Source organism: Pithys albifrons, chromosome 7, assembly GCF_047495875.1.
Source record: "Pithys albifrons albifrons isolate INPA30051 chromosome 7, PitAlb_v1, whole genome shotgun sequence".
Classification (NCBI taxonomy): Eukaryota; Metazoa; Chordata; class Aves; order Passeriformes; family Thamnophilidae; genus Pithys; species Pithys albifrons.
In genome coordinates this window covers 57,003,436-57,024,049 of record NC_092464.1, presented here as the reverse complement: position 1 = coordinate 57,024,049, position 20,614 = coordinate 57,003,436, and the positions used below count along the sequence as shown (strand labels likewise).

General features: G+C 57.0%; 2 protein-coding genes and 1 pseudogene across 5 annotated transcripts in view; 1 reads left to right on the top strand and 2 right to left on the bottom strand.

Moving 5' to 3' along the window:
* The window catches only part of LOC139673813 (zinc finger protein 850-like), a 408,695-nt gene that overhangs the window by 143,175 nt on the left and 244,906 nt on the right, over window positions 1-20,614 (bottom strand). The gene's annotated exons all lie outside the window — the stretch shown is intronic.
* The window catches only part of LOC139673822 (zinc finger protein 135-like), a 302,962-nt pseudogene that overhangs the window by 110,444 nt on the left and 171,904 nt on the right, over window positions 1-20,614 (top strand).
* LOC139673832 (class I histocompatibility antigen, F10 alpha chain-like) lies at window positions 14,137-19,161 on the bottom strand. Of its 4 annotated transcripts, none has more exons than XM_071559661.1 (8): window positions 19,047-19,161; window positions 16,769-17,032; window positions 15,674-15,949; window positions 15,216-15,488; window positions 14,993-15,100; window positions 14,856-14,894; window positions 14,699-14,731; window positions 14,137-14,370 (listed from the first exon to the last, which is right to left on the bottom strand). In XM_071559661.1, the coding sequence occupies exons 1-7, from the start codon at window positions 19,120-19,122 to the stop codon at window positions 14,718-14,720; spliced, it is 1,050 nt and encodes a 349-aa protein (XP_071415762.1). In that variant the 5' UTR covers window positions 19,123-19,161; the 3' UTR covers window positions 14,137-14,370; window positions 14,699-14,717. The 4 variants fall into 4 exon arrangements, with proteins under 4 accessions (XP_071415762.1, XP_071415761.1, XP_071415760.1 ...); XM_071559660.1 differs by having other exon boundaries at window positions 14,137-14,367; XM_071559659.1 differs by having other exon boundaries at window positions 14,699-14,894.

The window sequence follows — 20,614 nt, the reverse complement described above, 5'->3', positions numbered from 1 at the left end:
CCAGGGATTGGGTCATCTCCCTGTTCCCCTCCCTTCCTGAAGGAGCTCACACAGGCACCACTGTCCACTCACTTCACCTCTTCCGTGGCCATCCCTGGGGTGCAGAACCACACCTAGAAGGGCTCTGCACTCACTGAGGGACCAGGTCTCCTCTCATCCACACTACATGCACTCCCCTCACTTTAACCCTCCCACCTTCCCTTTCCCAGAGACCCTGGGAATTTATCCTCTTCCTACCCAATCCATCATCATCCGTCTTCCTGGTCTTTTATCTTCACTGGATCCAGACTTTAGTTTAAAATAATTTCCTATTTCATGCCAGCAGTCTCAGGTTCTCAGTTCACTTCTGCTCCAAGAAGGAATTTGGGTCCCTGGACCCCCGAATTTGGCGGGGCACACCATGCGGGTCCTCTGAATTCCCAGTCAGGGCAGTGGACTTTGGATCCCAGATGAGCCCCCACCTGCGGGAAAAATCCCTCGATCCAAAAATTTAGAGGCAGAATCCAAATAGAAGTGAAATAGGAAAAACTTATTTAACAATGTGCACTGGGGAACTCTGGGAAACACCTGCAGCGGCTTGGCTAGCTCACTAGAGCTGCTCCAGGAGCCCCTGAACCAAAGAGAAACTGTTGCTTTTATACTGTTGTTTCCCCGCCCTGTTCCTGCCCCTGGGCTGGTCCAGTCTTTGGATTGGAGATCTATTCACGGCCAATTTTTACTGTGACATTAATTGTACCTGGTGGTCCCGTTGCCCTGCCAACCCCTATCCCCAGCTGCCTGGACCCTGGCAACAGCCCCTGATTGGAGCTGTTACCTCACAGCCTTCCCGCCCTCATGCCTGGCTAAAGGGATAAACCCCACCTCCCCTCAAACCCTTCCACACTCCCCCCTTTCTATTACCCTTTATTAATTCTTTATTAAAACATGAAACTGTGTGAAATTGAGAGAACTGTGCAAACTGTAAACTATCCAAAATATTCAGCAACTCAAACACTGACTTGTGACCAATTCCCAATCCATTTTTTTACAATTCAACAGCAGATCATCCACACTGGAGAATGGGCCTCTATGTGTGGGGAATGTGGGAAGGGCTTCTGCCAGAGCTCCACCCTGATCCACTACCAGCAGATCCACACTAGGCAACGTCCTTATGAGTGTTCCGAGTGTGGGAGAAGGTTTCAGACCAGCTCCCATCTCCTCGTGCATCAGCAGACGCACACGGGGGAGAGGCCCTTCTGCTGCACCGACTGCGGGAAGATTCAACCAGAAATCCATCCTTGTCAGGCATTGATGCATCCACACTGGGGAGAGGCCCTACACTTGTGGGGAGTGTGGGAAGAGCTTCAACTGAAGCTGCACCTTGACGAGACATCAACACACCCCCAATAAGGGAAGCGCTACAAGTGCCCCAACTGCTGGAAGAGCTTCATCTGCTGCTCCAACTCCATCATGCACTGGAGGACCCACACTGAGAACACACCTGATGACCCACATTCCCAGTGATCCATGTTGGGAAAACACATGGCTGGTGGTCTTGACATCCTCCTGGTTCCCTGTGGGCACTTGGGTGAATGCAGGAGGAGGAACATTAATCAGGACACAGACCAACATTGGAAATTCATTGGGAAGAGCAAATCTGTTGACTTTACACACCTGCTCCATCTCATCATTTCTTCTGGGGCACTGAGCCCCCTAATTCCACTCCAAATTCCTGAATTCCACTCAAAAGTCCCTTTATACCTTCCAGAACCCTCAAATTTTCATCCCAGATTCCCCCAATTTCACCTAAAAGCCCCAGCATTCCACAGGAACTCCCCTTAATTCCACTCAAAGTTCTTTTCTTTCGACCAAAACTTCCCTAATTCCACTTCAACTCCCAAGATTTTCACCTCATATCACTACAGTTCTACTCAAAGTTGTCCTAATTCCACCTCAAATCCCTACATTCCTGTCAAAATCTTGCTGATTTTACCCCAAATCACTTTAGATCCACCCAAATTCACTTAATTCCACATAACATATGCCTAATTGCCCCCAAATCTCATCATTCCAGTCAAAAGACCTTTAATCCTTCCTAGAATCCTCAGAATTTCACTCCAAATCCTCAAGATTCCACTAAAATCCTCTTACCTTCACAGAAAATTCCCTTAAATCCACCCAAAATTCTCTTAAATCCACTGAAAATTCCACCTAAAGTGTTCTCTCTCCAGCCTTTAACTCCTGAATCCCTTGTTGTGTTTTGTGTCCTCTGCCAAGCTGCAGAGAGGAGGGAGGGAGCAGCTGTGGTGGGTCCCTGGTGTCCACCCAGGGCCAGCCCCCCACACAAGACCAAAACCAGATGTGATGCTCTGCAGGGTTGTCTTAGTTTAGAAGACAACTAAGATATTTCTAAGGACCAGAAAAGAAGGGCTTCCCCAAAAATCACCACAGCTCTGAAATTTAGGAGTTTTTTATCGGAAAAAAAAAAGTGTATAGGAACAAAGAATAACAGTTCTTAACTACAAATATATATAACCAAAACTAGGACAAAACAAACAACTACACTGCAGCCTGAAAGGAAAAAAGAAGAACAAATCCCTTTAAATGAATCTTTTGTTTCTGCTCCCTTGGTGCAATTGTATTTATGGGAGCAGGGGCTGATGTCGAGCCTTGGCTGGCAGAGAAGTGACTCGCAGTTTCTCTGGTAAGAAAAAGACGAAAGGTGGTCCGTGAAGCGCCGACTCCTCCGAATAACTCCCGTGGGAGATGGAGGCCACAGAAGAGGATGGGGTGGAACCCTCTGGCAGGCAGTGCAGAGTCCTCTCCTTGTCCTCTGCCCAGGGATGAGAGGCTGGGGACAGGGGCTGGCGGTGCTGGTGCTCACTCCTCTGCAGACTGAAAGTTGGCTCAGGAAAGGGATCTGTAGCAAGAATCCAGGGCAGTGGCCACGGCTCTTCCCTCTCTCTCCCTCAGATGAGCAGCACAGAGCACCAGAGCTGAGCTGGGGTCGTGGGTGGCCAAAACCAGGACAACTCAGCTCCCTCCAAACAACTTCACGAGTCCAGCAAACGGTGGCTTGCACTCACCGCAGCTGGCCAAGAAGAGTGATGTCCGTTCCATTCCCCCCCAAAACAAACCCCTCTCCCTCCACAGTTATCCCCTCAGCAATCAAGCTGGAATTCAAAGCAGTTGGCTACTTCTTTTTAAATCTAGTGGTATGGGGGTTGGGCTTTAACTCCTGAAATTCTGTGCTGGTAGGAAGAGAGAATTTCTTTAACAGCCAAAACTGCACCATTATCCACCCTGAATTCTCTTCCATACCAACACCCCATATCAAACTTACACATTTCAAGTACATACACATTTGCAGATACAGACATACAGGTACAGTACTGTGGGGAGTTTACAGAGATAAGGTCCCCTTCAGGTATACAATATGTTTCTCCACCTTCCTGCATCACCCACCATGTGCAACCTCATCCTTGAGCAAACACAGTCCCACGAATGGGTTTGCCTTTGCCTGAGGCAGAGTTAAACCAAACTGTTTCCCCTAACAAACCTCTCAGGTGCATTACAGGAAATTTATCTCATGTTTGGCCAGGAAATACGACATCTCAGTTAATGAGGCCTGTTCCCTTTCTCTAGCTGGGGGGCGTCTGGCTCTGACCTTCCAGGTTCTGAATGGCACTGGTGCCACTTGGAGGCTTTCCTTGATCTCGTCTCTAATCTCTCTCATCTCCTCTCTAAGTTTCCTTTGCTCATTCTTTACCTCTGCAACCAATGTCTCTACAGCAGAAATACGGGCCTGCATTGGGCTGTGGGTCATGCCTTCATATATCCAGAGTTTATTTGCTACAGCGCCCACTGTTTCTTGGTTCTCTTCCCTGTAGATGGATGCCAGGAACTCGGTGTATTCAGCTGGCCCCGAGTGTGAAAGGATCCACCACATGTATGGTGTGCATCTGACCTTGTCAGGGTCATTATTGGTTTGCCCACCCCTTCCAAAAAGCACGTCCATCATTGCCATCTCCCTCAGACGTAAAATTCCTTCTTCCATGGTCTTCCAAGTCTACTTCATGTGATGTTCCTGCAGGATTTCTCCATAAACCAGCGTCTCTCTTACACTCGTTAGAAGTCGTGCCCAGAGTGAAAGGGGCTTTGATTCCCTCACAAAAACCTGTTCAATAGCCACATCCTGGGCCAGAGCCCCCAAAAACCTGGCTTCAGCACCATCCAGTTGTAAGGTTTCACCCATGAGGTCCCAAACTCGGATCAACCAAGTTGGGATGGGCTCGCCCGGGTGTCGAGCAATGTCTTTCCGCAAACTACGGAGATTATCAAATGACAATGACTCAGTGATGATCTCAGGCTCTGGGTCTGTTTGCTGTGAAGGTGCAGCAGCCCCCTCATCATCCGCTGGATGGGCTGGTTTGGTCTTACATTTCCTTTTCTGGATAAGGACACTTACCATTGGCTTGGATCCTGCTTCTGATTTAGCCCCATCCTGTGTCACTGTGGTATCAGGGGTTTTATTGTCTTCCTTTTCCCCCTTCACTGTGATATCAGGGGTTTTATTCTCCTCCTTTTCCCCCTTCACTGTGACATGAGGGGTTTTACTCTCTTGCTGTTCCCCCTTCACTGTGATGTCAGGGCTTTTACTCTCTTCTTTTTCCCCCTGTGCTGGGCTGGGCCTCTGAGTGCACTCCCAAAAAGCCCTGGCCCTACCTCCAAACATGAGGCAGGCCACAATGAGACAAGCTTGCAGACTCACCACAAAGAGCAAGATATCTCTGGCATCCAGAGAGACTTTGAGCTTCTCAAAAGCCATTGTAGCAAACCTGAGAGGGGAATGGGTGAAGGGTTGGGAGAAAACACTCCCCTGTGTTCCTTCCCAAGGGTCAATACCACTGTCACTAAACCCCCAGAGGTAACACTTTAGGTTAGGGCAGGAAAACAGCCTTGAGAACACCACCCAAATGAGACCCACAGGCACTGAATTCATAGCACCATAAATCCAGACTAAGAACTCAATAATAATTGCAGCTATTTGGGTTTTACTCATTGACTTGTTAATGAGACTTAAACCTGCCACGCCCTTTGGCGTGAATTTGTACCAACAAAAAGCCAATAAATTGTACATGATGGTCCTGATGGACCCTAAACTCAGTGCACACATGGTGGCACAAGAACAGTTACCCTTCTTTGCTCAAGCTGCACGTTGGGAGCCAATTAATCTCTCAGTTTAGAAGAAAACCAAGACATGTACAAGGACCAGAAAAGAAGGGCCTCCCACAAAAGTGACCCCAGCTTTGAAATTTAGGAGTTTCAGTCAGAAAAAATTATAGAAAAAAAGATAACTATTCTTAAGTACAAATATAAATATATATATAACCAAAACTAGGACAGAACAAACAACTACACCGTATCCCCAAGGAGAAGAACAAACCCTTTAAACAAAATTGAATATTTTGTCTCTACTTCCTTTGGTGCAATTATATTTGCAGACAGCAGGGGGTGCTGCTGTGCCTCGCCTGGCCGAGAAGTCACTCAGGATCCTCCAGTAAAACAAAGAGGAAAGGTGAGGTGCTGACTCCTCCGAATAACCCAGGTGGGAGATGGAGGCCACAGAAGAGGATGGGGTGGAACCCTCTGGCAGTGCAGAGTCCTCTCCTCGTCCCGGGGACGACAGGCTGGGGACAGGGGCTGGCGGTGCTGGCACTCAGCCACTCCTCTGCAGATGGAAAAGCTGGCTCAGGACAAGGGATCTGTAGCAGAATCCAAGGGCCCCTCACAGACACCTCTCTGTCCCCCCTCACCTTCTCACCAGTCAAGTTGGAATTCAAAGAAGTTGTCTACTTCTAAGCTCCCAAATTCCGTGTTCCTAGGGAGAGAGAATTCCATTAAGACTAAAACTTCAACAACATCCTTTTCATGGGCACTGGAATCCCCCTGGCCAGACATTCCTGGTTTTCCAGCCCCCACACACCCCTTTTCCTCACTCCAGGATCTCCTGCACCCCCTTTCCTGCCCATCCTGCCTTTCTGAGCTCCTGGATCCCTCTTTTCTTTCATCCCAGGGACCCTCCAGCCACCATTCCCAGCCATCCCAGGTCACCTCACACCAGACCCCAGTTTCTTTAACTCTAGGACGCCTCCTCCCTGCCCCGTCTTTCCCACCCATCCCGCCTCTCCCAGACTCCACACTCCCTTTTCCTTTACCCTGGCACCCCTTGCACTCCCCTTTTCTGGGCACAGGGACCCCCTGGACTTCCCAACCACTTCTCCCCACCCCCAGTCCTGCCCTTCCTGGACTTTGGGACCCTGCTGTTCCCCCATTCCCAGGCACTGAGATGCCCCTGCACCCCCTCATCCTGCACCAACACTCCCCCTGCACCCCCTTTCCTGGCCATTCCACCTCTTCACGCCCCCACTTCCCACTTTTCCTTCGCTCTGAGACCCCTGGGACCCCCAATCCTGCATTTTCCAGACCACAGACCCCCCGTTTTTGAAACACTGGGGGGCCCCTTGAACCCCTTTTTCTGGCTACTCTGGGTCTCCTTAACCCACGAACCCCTTTCCCGGACCCCCCTTTCCTTGGCACAGGGTCCCCTTGGACCCCCTTTCCTTGGCCCTCTGACCCCTTCAAACCCCCTTCCCCAGCACTGTGTCCCCCCTGCACCCACAACAGTCACCCCAAAACAGGAAGTTTAAGCCCAAAAAAGGTCTGCCAAGAGTTTCCCTTCTCTGGTGTCTCTGCTTTGAGGTTCTGGGGCTCTCCCTTGTCTGGGCTGCGAAGGGCTTTGCTTGGGGAGCATCCCTGGATGCTGGAAAATCCTGGGATCCTCCCATCCCCCCAAATGGAGTGCCTGGCACAGATGCCCTAAAACTCCAAACCATCAAGATTAGGCAAAACCCCCTCCAAAATATGCAGATTAAGGCCGAGGGAATTCAAACCAGCAAGTTTCAGCCTGAGGTTGATGGAACTTGGGGAGGTCTGTGGGGAGGTTGATGGCCCCGGGGCGGTTTGCAGGGTCTGGACGAAAGTTTGGGGGGGGCTCTGCGGTGGTTTTGAGTATCTGGAAGGTTCTCTGCGGTGTTTTAGGGGGCTCTGGGGTGTTTCGGGGGACTCTGAAGGGCCCAGGAGGGGATTTGGGGCATCCTGGGGGAGTTTTGGGGGTCCCACGTGGGTGTTTCGGGATCTCAGGGGTATTTCTGGGGGGTGTTGGGAGGGCCCTGACGGCAGTCCCGGGGGAGGAGGGGCTTACCCGGCTTCTCCACCTTCACCGTCACGGCCCACACGGCACGGGGGGTCTCGCAGCCTGGGGGGGGTCAGGAGGGACCCCCAAAACCCGCCCCGAGTCCCCCCAAACTCGCCACTCTCCCCTCTCCGCTCCACGTGGCGCTCCCACGTCCCGCCCTCCGCCTGAGCCGCTCCCATTGGCCGGCGCGCCCGCCCGTCACCGCTCGCAGCCAATCGGCGTTTAGAACTGCAGCGGTCGGGGCGGAGCCCGGAGCCCCGCGCCATGTTGAGACTCCACTGTACTACAACTCCCGTCATGCCCCGCTGCGCTGTCTGTGCCGATCCCCCCCACACCCGAGTGCCCTGCGGAGCCGCCGAGATGCTGCCCGGGCTCTGCCAGCAGATGGATCCGGGCCGGCTGAGGAGGGAGCTGCGGGACAGCTCGGGGGGCGCGGGGGCCCTGCCTGGGGGCGGCACCCACGAAAGCCGCTCTCCCTCCCTCTGCCGGCGGGCAGGGCAGGGAAAATCCAACGGAGGGCTCGGCACTTGGCGTGGGGAGCGGGAGAGATCCCTCCCCGAGCACCAGCGCGGGCAAATCAGACTCCCAGTGGGCGTGGGAATTAAACTGGTACTGCCGGAATGAGAGCAGGAGAAGGAGAACTAAACCCGACCAAGCCCTTCCCCCCACCCCTCCCTCCTTCCCAGTTCTCCTCCTCCCCCCTCAGCGGGGCAGGGAGCTGGGAATGGGGGTCCCAGCCAGTTGTTGGTGCTGCTGCTCAGGGAGAGGGGTTGGAGTCCTTGCCCTGCTCCCCTGTGGGTTTGGGATTATCCTCTTTTATCCTCTTTCTTGATGCTGAAACAAACTGCAGAAATTTTCTGATTTTTTTTCCCGTTTTTTCCCCCCAGGTTTTGGATACATGAGAAAATAAATCATTCTACCTCTATAAACAGGAACTGCTGGAAGGTTCCAGGGCCAGCCCAAAATTGGGCTCAACACCCAAAAACATGAAGGAAAAGGAGGGGACAAGGTTGGGAATTGGTGGTTGTTTCATGAAGTGGTCCAAGTGTCTCAAATCTGAGGAAAATGTGAGTTTGGGGGGTGGAAAATGACCTGGGGATGGAGCCCCCGTGGCTTTTTCCATCATGTGATTGGGTTTGGTTTCCTTATTAAACTGTCCCAGCTGAGCCTGTGGGGATTGGCATTTCCCCCTTGGATTGTGTCCCCCAGCCCAGGGTGGAGCAGAGTGTGTGAGCAGCTGGGAGGGATCAGCTGCCCCCGGGGTTAAACCAGGCCAGGGTGGGGGGTGGGGGGTGCTGAGCACGGGGCTGGGACCCTCCCAGCTGCTCCTGCCCCGGGGACACCCTCAGCACCAGCCTGGCTGTGCTCCTGCCCAGGGCACCCTGGGCAAGGCAGAGCCCGGGGGGGATGAACGTGCCCCGGGGTCCCAGCGCTGCTCCGGAGCAGGAGGCAGTGCCAGCCCCTCCCGGGGCCAGCCAGGCCTGGAGCCACAGCCTGGCAGCTGGGCAAGGCCAGCCCGCAGGGAGGAAGGGCTGGAGAAGGCGCTGCCACCCCTGGGGGGGCACAGAGGGGACAGGGGCACCCTCAGCTCCTCCTGCCACCACCTCAGCTCGGACAACACCCCGAGCTCCCGGGGCCTGCACAGCTCCTGCTCCAGCCCAGGGCTTTGCCAGGATGCTCCTGTGCTCCTAAAATAAAGCACAGAGAGCTGATAATCCCCCCAGGCACTCACAGCTCTCCTCAGCAAAGCAAAACAGCTCCATAGGAGCAATTTGTGGAATGTTTATAAGCATGAAAATTCAAAAAACCAACAAAACAAGGACCAACTGACACAGAGCAGAAATACCTGTGGCTGCTGCTGTCTAGTCAGTGGCAACTGCAAAGGGTTTCTGTACTTATTAAAACTCTATAAACCCCCCACATCAATGCCCAGCAGGTGTTCCTACAATCACCACAGTGAATAAAATTATTCCCAGCCCCTGCACCTGGTACTTCCCCCACAGGTAAAGAGTTTCCAGGTGAGGACCCCCTGTCTGTGTTTGCAAAGGGAAGACCCAAAAGGATGTTTTTCCCTGTCCAAATGCTGGAATTTTCAATAAGGTTTCACTGAAGCAGCATTTTGTTCCTGTTCCCCATCCCCAAATCCCTCCTGCTCCAGGCTGCAGCTTGGGGCATTTTGGAGGGAAAACCGAGGGGGGGGGGGGGGGGGGGAGGTGGGAAAATGGTGATGGAGGCACAGAAATGTCTCTCCCTCAGAGATTTCCCCTTCCTTTCCTCTCTCTCAGATTCATTGACTCCCACCCACCCCCAGGCCTGTTTTGGATCAAAGCTCCAGGAGATTCCTCTGGGTGGGGGGACAGCAGCTCCCAAACCCCTCCCAAGGGCCCCTCCAGCCCTTCCCCCACCGGCCCCCAGTGGGTCAGGGGGATGGAACCCACCAGCCTTCCCCACCCAGAACCATTTCCCAGCCCTGGGCCAGGCCTCTGCTCCAGGGAAAGGCTCCTTCTCTCTCCCAGCACAAGAGGGAGGGGCAGAGCTGGGGAGGGCAGAGGTGGTGCTGGGGCCGGGGGTCTGTCCCTGCAGCAGGGCGGGGACACCCCTGGCTGTGCTCAGGGGGGCTTTGCTCACCTGGGGCTGCATCCAGGGCTCTCAGGGACCCCTAACCCTGACCCCCCAAAGGTGCTGCTGCAGCAGCCCTGGAAGCAGCTGTGGGACACACCCCACGGGGGTGGGGAGGGAAGAAACCCCCGGGAAGGGACGTGGGAGGGTGTCAGGGGATTTTGCTCCCTGTTCCTCAGGTGCTTGAGGCCACCAGAGAGCAGAGCCAGGAAAGGGCCTCGTTCATTTGTGCAGGTGATTGTTGGACAGGGATGGCAGCGCTGGTTCCCACATCCCCTTACTCAGCTCCCACATCCCCCCTGAGCGTCTGTCCCAGCCCCATTTTCTCCGGGCTCCGTGTGACCCTGAGCTCTCCCCGGGCTGTCACACCCTGTCCCTGCCTTGAAGGGACCCCGGGGGGGTGGGTGACCTGGCAGGGGACACAGGATCCTGCGCAGCTCCCAGAGATGCCGTTCAGGCTGGGACAAGCGGGCTGTCCCCTCTGTGCCACCCACCAGGACACTGCAGAGGGGGATGCCGAGCCCCGTCAGGGACATCAGGGATGGGGTGGGAAGGGGCAGCGTCCCCCCAAATAGCCCCTGGGGGCAACTCCTCTGCCAGCACAAGGGATAGTTTGGGGGTGGCCATCAGGGCCCCGAGGGGACAGTGGGGGGGGCTGTGGTGAAGACCCCCCATGTTCTGGAATGCCAGATCCTGTTCAAGGAAGGGGCATGGAAAAAGAGGGTACTCAAGAGCACCCATCATCCCCCCCACCCCAGAGCCCAAGGCAGGGTGTCCTGGGGTAAAGCTCCCTGGTGACACCCAACACATCCCTGCACATCCCTCTGCACAGGAGCAGAAAGAGCTCAGTGTCCCCCAAAAACCCTCTCCTCTCCCCTTTGGGGGTCCCAGCGTGGGACCCCCAATCAGAGCCTCGAGAAAAGCCCCTCCAGCCCCTCCTCCCTCAGTCCGGGCCTCAGTTTGCCCACCCTCAGCAGACCTTGGGGACCCGAGGGGTGGCATCACCCCACCCCCATCAGCACCCCCTCCAGTTCCTCTCCCCCACCAATCTGGGGGGCCCAGCAGACACGACCCCCCAGTCCCTGCACTCCGGGGGCACGGGGGGCTCCCCGCAGCCCCCACCTGCCCCGTCGGGCTCAGACCCTGCAGCCGTCCTGGTCCTGCATGTGGCGGCACAGCCGGGGGGGCACAGGGTGGGGACACAGACCCGGGCTGGGGACACGGGGCTGGGACACGGGGGAGGGCACGGGGAGCCAAAGCCCCGCTGACCCCGCGCTGGCCCGGCCTGGGGGGAACTGGCAGCGGGGCCCGAGCTCCCTGCCCAGCCACAGCCCCACAGTGCGGGGGGACTCGCCCTGACGGCCCGGGGAGGGCACCGAGGGGCCGGTCTGGGGTTTGTGTGCACAGGGAGGAAAACCGGGGCAGGGACAAGGAGCTGCAGCACGAGAGACTGAGAGGGAAAAACCTCCTCGCTCCCCAAGAATGGGGAAAATGAAAGACCAAATGTTGATACTGATCTCTAAGAGAGTCAAAAATATGTCAATAAAAGAGGAATAAAATATCAAGAATTAATGAATGAAATGCCTATTTAGAAATAGACATTAATGAATGAAATGCCTATTTAGAAATAGACACAAATACCGTGTTGTGGGGCTCATACCCGGCTGGGGAGCAGCGATTCAGCAGAAGCCCTGGGGTCTCTTTTCTCCCGCCCCCTAATTAGGAGCCATTTATTTGGCTGATTAACCACTGATTCATTGGTCCCTGACCCGCTTTATTCCACTGCCAGGCACAAGCCAGCACAGGCTCCACAGGCTGCAGGGATGCTGCGTCCTGCCCAGACTTATGGCACTGGTTTTATTCGCCCCAAAATGGGAAAACAGCCCCAAATCCCTTTGGGTGAGCGGAGGAGGGAACACATTTGTGGCAGAAAACTCCAAAAATGTGTTTTTCCCAGCTTAGGAAGAACAAACCAAAGAGAACCGCGGTGAGACCCCCCAGCAGCTCCTATGCCGTCCTCACTCGAAGCCCTCCCTGGGGCGCTCGGCGATGGCTGGGCAGACTGGGAGTACTGGGAAGGGCCCGGCTCGGCTCCGGCTCCGGCAGCGGCACCGCCGGGTCGTGCTGGGGAGGGGCGGGCGGGGAATCCCGGCGGGAACGAGGAGAAGGAGAAGGAGAAGGGCCCTGGGGGAGCCGCCCCGCCGGGTCCCCGCCGGGCCGTGGCACTGAATGAGCCGCCTCGCGGGACGGGCGGAAGGGGATGGAATGAAATACCGAGCAGAGGGAAATACAACCAAAGAGCCGCCCCGGGGGGTCTGCGCCGCCCGCGCCTGGAAGAGCTGCCCGAGGGACCGGCGGGGTGGGGATGGAGGAAACTACAGAAAAGAAAATAAAATAAGTGAAACAAAACGCTGCACCGAGGGGTCCCCGGTCCCCCCCCCGTGTCTGAGGAGCCGCCCCGCGGGACGAGCGAAGTGCGAATACAAAGCACATAATGAAGGAAATGGACCAGAGATCGGCACTGAGGGGTCCCGGCCGGCACTGACGAGCCGCCCCGCGGGACGGGCCCTGTCGGGAGTCACCGGAGATGGGGGCGAGGTCTGAAGAGAATAAAATACAGAGGATAAAACAAAGTAAAACCCAAGAGCCGCACCGGGGGAGTCTCCGCCACCCGATAACTGAAAGAACTGCACGGCGAGACGGGCGAGGAGGAGCGGCGGTGAAATAGTCGCCCTGGGTGGGGTGCGGGAATAAAATGGAATGGAATAAAATATAGAAAGTAGAATAAAATACACTAAAAGAGCTGCCCCGAGTCACCGAAAGAGCTGCCCCGAGGGACCCGCTCTCGGGTGTTGTCAAAGGGCCGCACCGAGGGGAGGGCGAGGGGTGACTGGAATTAAGCACAGAGAATAAAATCAATAGAATCAAAAGCCGCGCTCGGGGGGTCCCCGCCGCCCCGGATCTAAAAGAGCTGCCCCGAGGGAGCGGGGAGTGTGAGGGGCTGGGGACCGGCACGGAGGGGTCCCGGCCGTCCCGTGTCACTGAAGGAGCTGCACAGCGGGACAGGCGAGCTGTGAATACAATCGATTAGAGACAATAAAATAAATGGAATAAAAACCTGCGCCGAGCGGTCTCCGCTCCGTATCTAAAAAGAGCTGCCCCGAGGGAGCGGCGGGGATGGCACCGTGGAGTTCGGACGGTGTTCGGTGTCCCCGAAAAAGCCGCATCACTGGGCGGGGACAGAAGGGCGGCACCGAGGGACGGGAAGTGTGAACGAAATACAAAACATTGAATAAAATACAAGTAAAGAACCGCACTGGGGAGTCTCTGCCGCCCCGTGTCACTGAAGGACCTGCACGGCAGGTCCTACGAGGTGTAAATAGAATAAAATATAGCGAAAAAATATACGGAATAAAACATTTGCGACAAGGGGTTTGTGCCACTCGGTACCTCAAAGAGCTGCCCCGAGCGATCAGCAGGGCGGCCCCGGGGGGTGTGAGGGGGCGATGAGCGGCACCGAGGGGTCCCCGCCGGCCCGTGACACCTTTTTATTCTCTTTTGCTAGTTGGTATTGCAACAAATGCTGTTTGTGGTATTTTATGACTGTGATTATCTTAATTCTGGACATAGATCCAAAATGAACGGATACAAACTCCTGTCTGTTGAAACTCTTCCCAAAGAGGGATAAAGTCCACTTTAGGAATTTTCTAGAGAGGCACTAATAAGCTGTACTAGTGAGCGATAGAATGAGCTTTTAGAGCTGCAAGGGCAACAGCTCCAGGTGGGAACACACAGAGCTCCAGATGGGAACACGCAGCTGCTCTGGGCTGCAGGAGCTGGGGGAGCTCCCATGGCAGGTTCACAGCCAGAGAGGGGCAGAGCCGGGAGCGGCATCACCTTTTACTCTTCCCATTCCCGAGCAGTTCCCGTGGGACCGTCCCCTGCTCTGCTCGCCCCTGCCCTGTCCATGATTGGCCCCAGCCCGGTCCCATTATTGGTGTCTGTGCCCTCATGGTGGTTTGGGGGATTACAGGAGACCCCAAACTAAAACCCGGGACACCTCCATCTCTGGGGTCCCCATCCCTGTCCCCATTCCCATTCCTGGTGTTTCCATCCCAGTCCCGTTGTCTCCTGGTGTTTCCATTCCTGTCCCCATTCCAATTCCTGTTATCCCCATTTCCATTCCTGCTGTTCACAACCTGCTGCCACTGGCCCCGTTCTCATTTCTGGTGTCCCAATCCCATTCCTGGTTCCCAAAGAGGAACTGCCGAATGCCAGAGGAGGGGATAAGAATTTATTGCCAAAACAGGAGATTTAATTAAAGCATTGGGAATAATTGTGGTTCTTGATTTTCAGACAAGAAAAAGCAGGAAGTTGATCCATCAGGAAGAGGCACGGGGGTGCCAGGGTGGGTGGAAGCAGCAGGATGAGCTCTGCCAGCAGCTCCTGGCTTTCCCCAGGCAGAGGGAAGGGGCTGGATCCAGCTCCATGGATTGCTTAGGTGGTGATTCCTGCTGGGATGAGAGTGGGGGACAGAGTCACCATGTCTCCGTCCTTATCCCAAGGGGTGAATCTGGCTGTGGAGCTCACAGAGAGCAGGAGCTCCTCTGGAATCCAGCATCATCTTTCTCCAGCCATCCCACCCAATCCCACTGTGGAATTCCACCTCTATCCCACTCCATCCATCCAGCCTGATCCTGACCTATGGATCCAGCCCTGATAGCACTCCAGAATTCTGATCCTACTCTGGAACCCTGCCCTGATCTGGAATCCCATCCCAATCCTGCTCCATCCACTATGCTCTGATTCCCCTTGGAATCCCACCTGGATCCCACTCCATACCTGCAGGGGAGCCATCAGTTCAAGCATCTGCTCCTATGGAAAACAGAAGATCCATGAGATTCTGGATCCATGAGATTCTGGATCACACACCTGAATCCATCCTGGGATCCATCAAGGAGAGTATCTGGATCTGTATCCAGACACACTGCTGGTACACTCATAGGCGTTGTGTTGTATCCATTCCTCTCCCTGTTCCCTATGGAAATAAAGCAGGATCAGCACCTGTGGCACAGGATTTCTGGAATGCTGTCAGGTGGATCTGTGCCCCTTCCCCACCCCCATCCTGTGAGTTACCGGATTGGAGCTTCCAGACACCGAATCCCATGAGGCTGATGATGATGATGGCAGCGATGACGGACAGGGCGACCACCACTGGGGTGGAATTCCTGATGGAATCTGGCTCTGGGAGGGGTGGGAGTGTGAGGAGGGGGAGGGGAACCCCCATCTCACTACGACACATTCCCAAATTCCCTGTTCCCAAATTCCCAGTTCCCACATTCCACATTCCCAGCCTCACCCCAGGCAAAGATCCCAGGCTCTGGCATCCCGGCGTGCTCCACCCGGCACCGGTACTGCTCCCACTCCCCCGGCAGCGCCTCGATCCTGGCCCGGCTGTGGAAGGTGCCGTCGCTGTTGGGAACGACCCCGTCCCACTCCATCTCCTGATCCCGGATTTCATCCCCTTTCATCCAGCTGATCCCGATGACCCCGGGGTAGAATCCATACACACGGCAGGACAACGTCAGGATCCCGTGTTCCTCTTTGCTGGACACGTGGACATCAGGGGGCTCTGGAATGGGATAATGGCGACATCCAACCATGGAATTCCCACGAGCATGGGGAGATGATGTGATCTGGAATTCCCAAGGCAAGGGAATGGGGCTGAGATCCATCCATGGAATTCCCCTGCAAATTACCACATTCCTAAGTCCTCCATTCTCAAATTCCACATTTTGATGGGAATTCCATCCCCACCTTTGCGCTCCAGCGCCTCCTGCCCGTATCTGATGAATATCTGGAGCCATTCTGGACAGGTGAGCCCCAAGTATTTTATCCACTGCTCCACCTCGATCTGTTCGTGTTCCCCTTTCCTCTTGGTGACCTGGGAAGCGATGTTGGCTGGCACGAAGCTGTTGGATCCCAGCTCGGAGGCGAGGAAATCCTGCCCGTCGTAGCCGTACCGGTCCGATCCCTGGACAGTCCCATCGGACAGGAGGTCACAGCCAGAAACCCACTGCAGTGTGTGGAGACCTGGGGGGCAAACAGACCCAGAGAGACCCATGGAATTGTGTCCCAGCCCCACAGAGCCCCATACAGAGTGTGATGGAGACCCACAGAGCCTCATCCCAGCCCCTTGGATCCCCATGGATTTCCACCTAGCCCCACAGATCACCCCCAGCCCCACAAATGCCCCACAAATCCCAGCCCAGCCACACAGATCCCATTCCAGACTCACAGATGCCCCCTAGACCCACAAATCCCAGCCCAGCCCCACAGATCGCTCCTAGCCCCAAAGATCCCAGCCCAGCCCCACAGATTGCCCCCAGCCCCTCAGGTCCCCCAGGCCCACAGATTCATCCCAGCTTCACAGGTTCCATCCCAGCCCCACAGATACACATCCCAGCCCCAGAGATGCACCCCGGCCCTACAGATCTCCCCTAGCCCCAAAGCTTCCCTCTCCAGCACAGAGATCTCCCATAGCACCATGGATTGCAACCCAACCCCACAGATACATCCCAGCCCCACAGATGCACCTCAGCCCCATAGATCCCATCTCAGACCCACAGATCCTCCCCAGCCCCAAAGATCCCCCTCCAGCCCACACATCTCTCATAGCACAACAGATCCCATTCCAGCCCCAAAAATGTCCGTCAGCCCCACAAATCTCATCCCAGTCCCACAGATCCTCATGAGACCCACAGACCCCCCCCAGGCCCACAGATCCCATCCCAGACCCAAAGATCCTCCTCCAGCCCAGAGATCTCTTCTAGCACTATGGATCACATCTCAGCCCCACAGATCCCAGCCCAGCCCCATGGAACTCTCCAATTCCCAGCTGTCCCCACGTACCCCTGCTATGGTTGTACCGGACCCGCAGTGTCTCCAGGCTGTCGGCAGCCCAGCGCCGGTGCACCTCAGCGATCTTGGTCTCTCCATCCCAAAATCCCGGCTCGGGTCCCTTCTCCATCCACGGCGTCTGTGGCTCCATCCGGCCCCGCTCGCTGTCATAGCGCATAATGGGGATCCCATCCAGGAATCCCATGGCCAGGAACTGGGGGACCCCCGGGCTGGGCTCTGACACCGCCATGTGCTGGTACCGCAGGGAGTGGAGAACTGGGGGGACACGGAGATTTGGGGGAACTGGGGGGTCAAGGGTAAAGGAAAGGGAGAGCTGACAGAGCCAGGAAGGGCTTTGGGGATCCCAGGGCAGTTGGTGCAGGGAGTGTCAGTGCCGGGGTAGGGGGTGCAAGGGGGTCCCACTGCACAGGACTGGGGGCTCAGGGGGGTCCCAGAGTCAAGGAAAAGGAGGGTACAGGAATTGGGAGAGCTGGGACGGGGAGTCCAAGAGGTTCCTGTGTCCAGGAAAGGGGGATCCAGGGGCCCTCAGGGTCAGGGAAAGGGGGTCACAGGGTGGGGAGACCCGGAATGGTAGAGAAAGGGAGTGCAGAGGGTATTGGTGCAGGATAAGGGGCTGTAGGGGGGTCCCAGTGTATGGGAATGGAAGTTCAGGGGGGTCTTGCTGGTACACAGGGGGGTGTAGGAGGGTGCCTGTGCCCAGGAAAGGGGGTACAGGGGGGTCAAAGTGCTCAGTAAGGATGTGCAGGGGGTCCCAGTCCCCAAAAAAAAAGGGTTATGGGGGTCTGGGTGCTGAATGAGACATGCAGGGGAGTCCCCATGCCCAGGAATGGGGGTTCAGGGGGTCCCAGAGTCAAGGAAAAGGGGGGATGGGAGAGGTGGGATGGCTGGAAAAGGGGGCAGGGGGTGATACTGGTGCAGGATAAGGGGGGGGTCAGAGGGATCCTGGTGCTGAACAAGATGGGATCCAAGGGGATCCACGGATAAAGGAATGATGGGTGCAGGGACTGGGAGGGGTGAAATGAGAGGTCCAGGGGTCTCTGTTCCCAGGAAAATGGGGGTCCAGGCGTCCCCAGTGACGAGAAAACAGAAGTCACAAGAAAGGAAGACCCAGGATGGCTGGGAATGGGGGTCCTGGAGGTGTTTGGTGTAGACCAAAGGAGGGACTTCGGGCTGGGAAAAGCTGGAGTGCGGGTCAGGGGGTCTTAGGATCAAGGAAAAGGAGGGTCTGGAAGAGGTGGGATGGCCAGGAAAGGGGGTGCAGGGGGGTACTGCTACAGGATAACCAGGTATAGGGGGGTCCTGGTGCCAGATGAGGGGGCTGCAGAGAGTCCTCATGCCCAGGAATGGGGGTGAAGGGGGGTCCCAGTGCCCAGAAATTGTGGCCAAGGGGGTTCCAGTGCCTGGGACCCCCTGCAGGAAGAGCAGGGAGTGAAGAACTGGGAGCACTCTGAGATTGGCAGGTTTGGGAGGTGCAAGGGTCAAGAAAGTGGAATTGGGAGAGCCAAGAGAGTCAGGAAGGGTCCAAGGTTCAAGTAAAAGGCGGGGATGGGACTGGGAAAGGAGAGACAGAGGGCCCAGGGGGTCCCTGTGCCCAGGAAAGGGCAGTCCAGGGGTCCCCAGTGTTGAGGAAAGTGGGATCTGAGGGCTGAGAAGTGCAGGAATAGGGACTCAGGGGTTCCCAGAGTCAAAGAAAAGGGAGGATCAGGGGGCTGGGAGAGGCAGGATGGCTGGAAAAGGGATTGCAGGGGGGTATTTGTTCAGAGTAAAGGAGTTCTGGGGGGTTCTGGAGCCGGGGATGGGGTGCAGGGGGGTCCCCGTATATGGAAATGGGAGTTCAGGTGGTCCCAGTGAGGAATAAGGTGGTTCAGGGTGTCCCAATGCCCAGGAATGGGGATCCAAGGGGTCCCACTGCCAGTTAAGGGGGTGCAGGGTGGTCCCAGTGCCCAGGAATGGGGGCTCAAGGGGTTTCCCGTGGGCAGAAATGGAGTATCAGGGGGCCTCCCTTCTGGGAATAGGGTTTGGGGGAGGTTCCCTTCGCGGGAAAGAAGGTTCAAGGGGGTCCCCCTGTCCAGGAATTGCGGTTCAGGAGGTTTCCCGTGCCCAGGAATGGACGTTCAAGGATCCCAGTGCGGATAAGGGGGTTTAGAGGGGTCCTGGTGCTGCGGGGGGGGGGGGGGGTGTCCCAGTGCCCGGGAATGGGGGGTTTAGGGGGGTCCCAGTGCCCAGGCATGGCAGTTCCGGAGTTCCTCACTCCGAGGGTCCCACTTACCCTTCGTCCCCCCCCCCGGGGCCCCCAGGAGCCCCAGCAGCCCCAGGAGCGCCCCCAGACCCAGCGCTGGGGCCATCGCGCTGCTCCGCTGCGGCCCCGCCGGGCCCTGACCCGGACCAGGTCCCGCCCACAGAGCCGCCTCCGGCCCGCGATTGGCTCCGCCGTTTCCCGATCGCCAATGGAAGCCCGATCCGCCTGTGACGTCATCGGACTCCGGGCTGATCCCGGTGGCGCAGGTTGTGAGACGGGAAAGCGAAAGTGTCCGAGGGAGCGCGGGGGAGGCGGGGACTGGGAAATTCCCGGGAATTCACCTGAATCCCCTTTGGGACCCCTCCTGGGACCCCTCTGGATCCCCCCGGGACACCCTGGGACCCTCCACGGTCACGAATTGCGGGACCCCCGGGCCGGGCTGGGCTGAACTCCCGCGCCCTGCGGTGAAACTCGGCCTTAAACCCGCTGGTTCGGGGGCAGGATTGGGAAAGGGCGGCGGTGCCGGGAAGGGACCGGGACGGAGCGGGGCAGGCTGGGATGGACTGGGGTGGAGTGGGATAGACTAGGACACCGGGATACACCGAGACCAGAACTGGGGTGACAGAGATCGTACTGGGAACAACTGGGACCACATTGAGGGTGGCTGGGGTCATACTGGCATCATACTGGGAGTGACTGGGAGCATTCTGAGGGCAGGTGAGACCATGCTGAGGGCACCTGAGATCATGCTGGAGGGGACTGGGATCATACGGGAGTGAGTGGGGCGACACTGGAGGTGACTGGGAGGCACTGAGCCCATGCTGGGAGTGCCCTGGGCCCCACTGGGTGGAACTGGGCAGAGCCGCTTAGGGTTGTTCTCCCCCAGGGCCCCTCGGGCCCGGCCGAGGCCGCAGTTCTGAGCCAGGGCCGAGCAGGGACCCCCCGGGTCCCACTGACACCCCCGGCCCTGCAGAGCTCAGGGACAGGGAATGGCCAGGGATAGGGAATGGCCAGGGATGGGGAATGGCCAGGGATAGGGAATGGCCAGGGATAGGGAATGGCCAGGGACAGGGAATGGCCAGGGACAGGGAATGGCCAAGGATAGGGAATAGCCAGGAATAGGGAATGGCCAGGAAAAGGGAATGCCTAGAGACAGGGGATGGCCAGGGACAGGGAATGGCCCCGGGGACAGGGAGCAGCTGAGGCCATGGCATGGCTGGTTCCTGCCCTGGATGTCACCGCCGGGAACGTTCGTTCCCCCCGTGGGCAGCGAGGGGCGCCGGAGGGTCCCTGTGCCCCCCTGCCCTCAGTCCCTGCCGGCACCGCTCCGGGCCGTGTCGCTGTCACGGAGAGGCCGCTGCCCCGGGACAGGCTTGGCTGCAGAGTTTGGGGTTAAACCCGCCCCGCTGGGCCGGGGGGGCAGCCCTGGACACCAGGGCTCTGCTCCTGGGGCTCTGCAGGGGCTCCCGCGGGGGCTCGGCCTCCTTGGGGCATCCCCTGCTCCGGCCTGGGCTCCTCCCGGGCTGCGAGGGGGTCTCTGCCCCATCCCGGGCTCCTCCGCAGGGCACAGTCGCTCCAGCTCAGGGGCACACGGAGCT